At 57.2% G+C, this 6250-nt stretch overlaps 1 protein-coding gene across 5 annotated transcripts in view; it reads left to right on the top strand.

Moving 5' to 3' along the window:
* The first annotated feature begins 1463 nt into the window (after positions 1 to 1463).
* NPAS3 (neuronal PAS domain protein 3) overlaps positions 1464 to 6250 on the top strand; it is a 605164-nt gene continuing 600377 nt past the window's right edge. For 3 of the 5 annotated variants that reach the window (XM_071557955.1, XM_071557954.1, XM_071557953.1), the window contains exon 1: positions 1464 to 1762. In XM_071557955.1, coding sequence (XP_071414056.1) covers positions 1599 to 1762 — 164 coding nt within the window. In that variant the 5' untranslated portion in view covers positions 1464 to 1598. Of the gene's footprint in view, positions 1763 to 5201; positions 5672 to 6250 lie in introns of those variants that run through there. The other 2 variants (XM_071557957.1, XM_071557956.1) reach the window with 1 other exon arrangement.

The following is a 6250-nucleotide window of genomic DNA, read 5'->3' as shown; positions in this document are numbered from 1 at the left end:
TCCAGTTCTTCTCCACACGCACTATACTTTTTAGTTCCAGCAATCAGCAACGGCCTCCAGGTCCGTGATTTCGGAGTCATCCCAGAAGCCAGGCGACCTGGTGGGACCCTGCTGCGCGGAGTCCCATTTTCTGACGTTCCTCTGCTGACTCTTAAGCGGCACAGCCACTGTGCTCCCTCTGGGACGGGCTCCTCGACCCTCGTCTCCCACTGCAGCTGCTGGAGGAGGGAGCGCGGAGTGCAGCCCCAGCCGAGCACCATGGCATGGAAGTCTCGGGTCTCCGTGCCCACTCCCACCGTGGCTGTGGCCCCCAAAGCAGAAGCAAGGCGGGGGAATCGCCGGGGCAAGGACGGGGGAGCGGGGGGAGGGGGGGAGAGATCCGCCACCGCCCCGCGCTGCCGCCCAACTTTCCGCGCTTCCCTCCCGGCGCCCACCCCCGCGGCCAGGGCGGGCGGCCCGGCGGGGCTGGGGCAGCGGGGCGGCCCCTGCGGGTTGGCGGGGCCGCGCAGCGCCGCGGCCCCGGCTAAGCCTTGGAGTAGGTGGAGGAGGGCAAACCCGTCCGAATGCGAGGCGTGGGGGCTGCGCGCAGCCCCGGGTGGCACAAAGGCGCCGCGGCCGCGCGGCCGTGGGGGCCGAGCCCCTCCGCGCCGCTGCCGGTGTGGTGCGTGTCGCGCCCGGAGGGCAGGTCTGCGCCGCGCTCGGTGGCATAATTGATATGTTGAAGCAGCAGTAGGGATCAGTGCGTGCACAGACAGCACACACCTTACAAGTTTGACTCGCAATAACACTGCTGCACACTAGGAGGGGAGGAGAGTCAGCTCCCTAGAATAAGGAACAAACTCTGCCTTTGCACAAAAGCGGCGCATTTCCTCGCTTGTGAAAACCGTCCCTTCACAGAGAGAAAGAAAAGAGAAGGGGGGGTGGGGAGCAAAAGCAAGTTACCAAGAGCAAGAACTTGTGCTGCAACAATCCTCCACTCTTCCTCTTCTCCTCAGGACTCTGGGAGCAGGGATATTCCTCCTCCTCCTCCCCACCCCCCGCGCAGTTGGCGCTAGCCCAGACTGTGGTCAGCCGCCTTTATTATTACTTCATTGAGACAGAAATCCTCTAAGACTCGCATTTTGGGTGGAGGGTGGGGAGTGGAGGGACGAGAAGGAGGAGGGAAAAAAGGCAACATTTGCTGCTCATCATTTTCACTGCACCGCTAAAGTAATTGCGCCCCCCTCTCCTCCCCGTCCCTCCTCAGCCTGGATTTTTCTCCTGTATCTACAGCTCTAGTAGTATTAGACATACCTTTTTTTTTTGTAGCTCTGATATTCCAGTTCTCTCTCCACCCCACCCCCCCCGACCCCCCCAGTCTTCACGCGTTGCATGTTTGCAATTCGGTAAATTCCCCCCTCCCCCCTTTTACCCCCAGCCCCCCCAAACTCCTCAATCTCAGCCCAAGCGCTCACATCAAAGCGCCCGTCCTCACTCACAGTGGCCGCCACTCACTAATGGGATTGCAGTGTGCCTGGCTCTGCTGCTGCAGCCGCCGGAGGGAGAGTCGCTGCTGCTGCACCTCTTCGCCGACACTCGCCGGGTGCTGAGCCGCGGGGATGATCAGGATCTTCCCGGATTTCAGCGTGCAGGTGACGGCGGCGGCGGCGGCGGCCGGCGGGGCGGCCGGGGGGGTGCCGGCGGCGCCGGGAATGGGGCGAGCCGGCGCCGCGGCGAACGGCAACCCCCAAAACGTCCAGGGCATCACCTCCTACCAACAACGGTGAGCACCGAGTGGGAGAGGGGTGTGCGGCTCTTCTTGAGGCTCCCTCAGTTGCTTTTTCTTTGTGCTTTTGTGTTTCTTTGTTTTCCTTTTTTTTTTAATCTCTCCTTTCTGTTTGTTGGGGGGAGTTGGTTGGAGGGGAGGGTGGTTTGTTTGTTTCTTTTTTCCCTTCTGTTTTAAAATACAGCATCTTTTAAAATGCACTGAGAAGTAAACGCAATCTCCTAGTTTTGTCTTGGATGAGCTGGAAAGCAACAATAGGAAAAAAAAAGTGAGACCCCAGCATCTTAGCTTGGCTACACTAAAGTTTGGGATCTCGTCCGCTCATCCTTTCTAAAGAGGAATTTTTCAATGTCAATGCCTTGTGCAAATCCCAGTGTGTGGCAGCCAGGGGGATAATTGATCATGGTATGCTGATTGATAATTTTCTTTCAACCAAGAAAGAGAACAATTTTCACTTGGGGTTGCACACTTGTAATTCCACATTGTAGTTTTAACAGTATTACAATGTCACCTGTTACTACAGGGAAATATAGGACGAAACCCTAAGTATACTCAGCATTGCTATTTTTGCATCTTAAATGCATTCTAATGCAAATGCAGGAAATTCACAGAGAGCGCCTTTAGGAAGCAAAGCGTAGAAAGTTGGCAGTAAGTCACAGTGAAGTTTAAAGACCTTCCCCATTCCCCCTAACAATTCGTCGATATGTGCTGATACTAACATGAAGCTTAATTAATTACCTGACATTTCTTTGTGTTCCTACGAGCCAAAACCTGAAGTCTGTCTGTTAGTTTGCTCTATCATAAGCTTATAACGGAAGCCGAATTCTCAAAAAAAGTAGATGACAACAGATCTACTGAAATCGGAACAAAACATTTACATTTTTCTAAATGCAATAAAAATGGCACTGTCCTGAGTATCTTGCTTTCCACTATTGCATTAAATTAAATATCGAGAAAAATGCTGTATAATCTCAAATGTCCAAAGTAAGTATCTCTATGATGTAAAAGAAACAAATAGGAAGTTTCAGCATAATATTTCAAAATTAATTGGTTTAGCAGTCAGATTTAGATAATCGACCATTGCCTGTTTCGTTGTTCAGCAACTTTGTGTTGCTTCCTATAGTTGTGGTGTCCATGATAGAAAGCGATTGGTGGTAACTTTTGTAGATTTTATTAAATGAAAATTAATAGGTCGCTGATACTTCTGAAATAATCTCTGATGATGCCTAAGCATATTCTTAGCAGAAAAACATTTGAAACTAAGCAGGAGTCTTGTTTTGCTAAAGCAAATACATCAATCTTTCATAGACTAAAAAACCCCAAAGTCTTGAATGTGAGAGCTACAAAGAATGGATTAAAGTTTGTTACTTTTCATGGTTTCTGTATGATTTTTGTCACTTATAAAATATTTAAATTACAATGGAAACTGATGGACACTTTAACGAGGAAGTACAGGCAGCAATCACAATAGTTTAGTCTGTGAAGTGGGGAAGTCAAGGGTCAGAAATGTCAGATTGGCTTTTAGACAAATGAAAGAGACCTCTGGAGACTTAAACAGAATTATATAGACAAGGCAGCATGCAATTTTTTAGTACTTCGCTTTTAATAGTTTGGTTATGTCAGTCTGTAATCAGGAAGAAGTTATAAAAGCAATACTTCTCTGACAAACTACTAACACCTCTAATCCAAATAGTGTTTAGCAGATATTCAAGTACTTTGACCACTAGGAAGCCAGACGGGTCTGGATGTGTCGCACACTAATGTTCACAAGGGGAAACATTTTTGCACTCTTTCCAAATTTTGAATATGTATTATCGACAAAACAGCGTGCTTTTCGTCGAACGATTTTTCTCCATGCTTTCTGAAAACGCTTAAAGTACAGCAGACACCGACACCTCCTTATTCTAATGCCACATCCGAGGAGACACCTGTTAACTTTTTTTTGTCCTTTCGGAGGCGAGGAGACAGGATTGCCGGCCGGGAACAGCATCTGCTGCTTTGTAGACACCCCCTCTCCGCAGTCCTTCTTCTCCACCTTGCACCCCCGGCTGGTCCCGCCGCCCCTGCAGCGCGGCCCTGCCCTGCCCTGACTTGCCCTGCCTGCCCTACCCTGCCTGCCCTGCGCCGCCGCCGCGGGATCTCGGCTCTTGCTCCGCGCGGCCCCGTCCCTCAAGGCCCCCCGTGCGCAAGGGCCGCGCGGAGGCCGCACGTGCGCGGCGCGCCCGGTGCCCCCGCACCGCGCGCGCTCCCCCCGCCCGGGCCCGCGGGCGGCCCGCGCCATCGCGCGCACAGTTCCGCCGGCGCGGGTGCCTCCTGCGGGAAGGAGCCCCCTGGCCCCCGGAGCGCGCGCGGCGCCCCGCGTCCAAACTTTCAGGTGTTTTGCTAACTTTCCCCCCCTGTCTCTGCCCTGCGGTTCCTACGCGCCCTTAGCCGCCCCCCGCTCCGTTCCCCTTCCTCCAGAAAAACTTTTGGAGTAGTCGTGGCAACGTTTCTCGTGAATAAATGCGCCCGGCCTTCGGGGCTTGCTTCTTTGCCCACGGAAGCCCTCTGGATTTTCCCAGGGAGCAGGATTAGGCCCGGGCAGCTGTACTTCCAAGGCAGCAGCAGAGCAGCCACAAAGTTACCTTGGAGATGGAAAGCTTTTAGCGAAGGAGTGATTTCCCCTGTAAGAGGTCTCGCCACTCGGGTTCTCCCGGTGTCCGGGAAGGAGCAATTAAGGTAGCGGTTTCTTTCCCCCGATCCTTTATTTCATAATTAATTTCATCATCTTCAATAAAACAGCGGGAAGTGCTACACCCTTTCCCAACAAAGCGAGTCATTACTCTCAGTTCACGTTTCCAGCATTACGCCTTTTTATCCCGCCAGTACCTGGTGACCACTCTCCGGACGTGCGGGCACCTTCTCGGAGGTGGCCAGAGGTGCGTGGGGTCCCTCCGAGACGGGCCCGGGCTGGTGCGGGGCACCCCCGCGTACGGCTTTGGGGGTCACAGGGCGCGCGCAGCCCCCGCCCGCGGCTGCCACCCGAGCCCGCCCTCCGCCGTGGGAAGCCCACGGGAGACACGCTGCCGGCGCCCCTTGTGCACCCGCCGCCCTTCTGCGCCCGCCGAGTCGCAGAGAGAGTCCCTGCCTCCCTCTGCTCCTCTTCCCTGCTGGAGCCCAGACTCCAGAGAAGAAAGTGTGCGAAACTGCAACTGAGTGGCGTTGTTGCGCCGGCAGCGGAGGCTGTGTCCCTTGCACGCAGAGCGGGAGAGGAGCTGGGAAAGCAGCTGGAAAATGCCCAGAAATACTTTCACAGTGGTCAAGCCTGGAGATCCCTGACACCCCTCCTTCCCTTCCCCGCCCCCGCCCCACTAGCCCCATGGCCTGGCACCCCTCGTAGCCCGGCCCGCGGGTGCGGGGGTGCGTGTGCGAGTGCGTGCGTGCGTGTGTGTGTGTGTGTGTGTGTGAGTGTGTGTGAGTGTACGAGTGTGCGAGTGCCGCACCTGCCGGGCGATGCCAGCGGCCGGGCTGCCCGCCGGGGCTGCGCCGCGGATCGCGCTTCCCGCCGCCGCCGCCGCCGCTGCCTGCGCTGGGCATGTCTCTGGGGCCGGCGGGGCCCCGGCTCGCTCCGCTCCTCGGCTTATGGACGGCGGCAGCGGCAGCAGCAGCGCTAGCAAGCAAGCGAGCGAGCAACCTGCACCAGGACTGCGCGGAGGAGTGGGAGCCCGCGATGCTTTGGCCTCAGTACTTTTCCTTAGCCTGTCTGGCTAACCGGGGCCATTGCTGCCGCCGCTGCTGCTGCTAGACACACAACACACACCAACATCAGGAGAGGGAAAAGTAAGGGAGAGAGGAGGAAAAAAAAAATCCCAGGAAGATGGCGCCCACCAAGCCAAGCTTTCAGCAGGATCCTTCCAGGCGAGAACGGTAACACTTTCTCTTTATTGAACCTGCAGCAGCAGCAGCAAGAGCAGCCGCAGCAGCGCCGGGCCGGGCCGAGCCGCCGCCGCCGGGGGCCGGGGCTGCTGCCATGCCGGGGTGGGGGGACCTGCCGGCGGCACCCGCTGCTCGCACAGCCGGGCACCGCGAGTTCCTCCTAGTGCGCACCGCCAGCCGCACGCACACACACACACACAGAGACACACAGACACACACACTCAGAATAAGCCGCGCAGCAGCGGCACCGCTCCAGTGGCCGTACCGCCGCGGCTGCCGGCGCCTCTGCTTGGCGGGGCGCGTTGGAGCGGGCGTCTGTGTGTGTGCGTGTGTGTGTGTGTGTGTGCGCGGGGGCGGGAGGCCCCCCCGGGCCCCCCGCGCCGCTCGGCGGCCCCGGGGCGCCGCGCCAGGCCCGGCGTTCCGGGCGGAGGGGCCGGCCCCGCCGGTGCGGTTCCAGAGCGGCTAGGCCGGAGCGGGGGGGACGCCGCCAGCTGCACCCGCGGGGCTATCCGACCCGGCCCGGCCCCCCCCGCCGCCCGGAGGGCCTCGGGTGCGGCGCCCCCCGTGTGG

This window comes from Pithys albifrons, chromosome 6, assembly GCF_047495875.1.
Source record: "Pithys albifrons albifrons isolate INPA30051 chromosome 6, PitAlb_v1, whole genome shotgun sequence".
Taxonomy (NCBI): domain Eukaryota; kingdom Metazoa; phylum Chordata; class Aves; order Passeriformes; family Thamnophilidae; genus Pithys; species Pithys albifrons.
The sequence above is the reverse complement of the archived record's forward strand: the minus strand, read 5'-3'. Positions and strand labels throughout refer to the sequence as shown.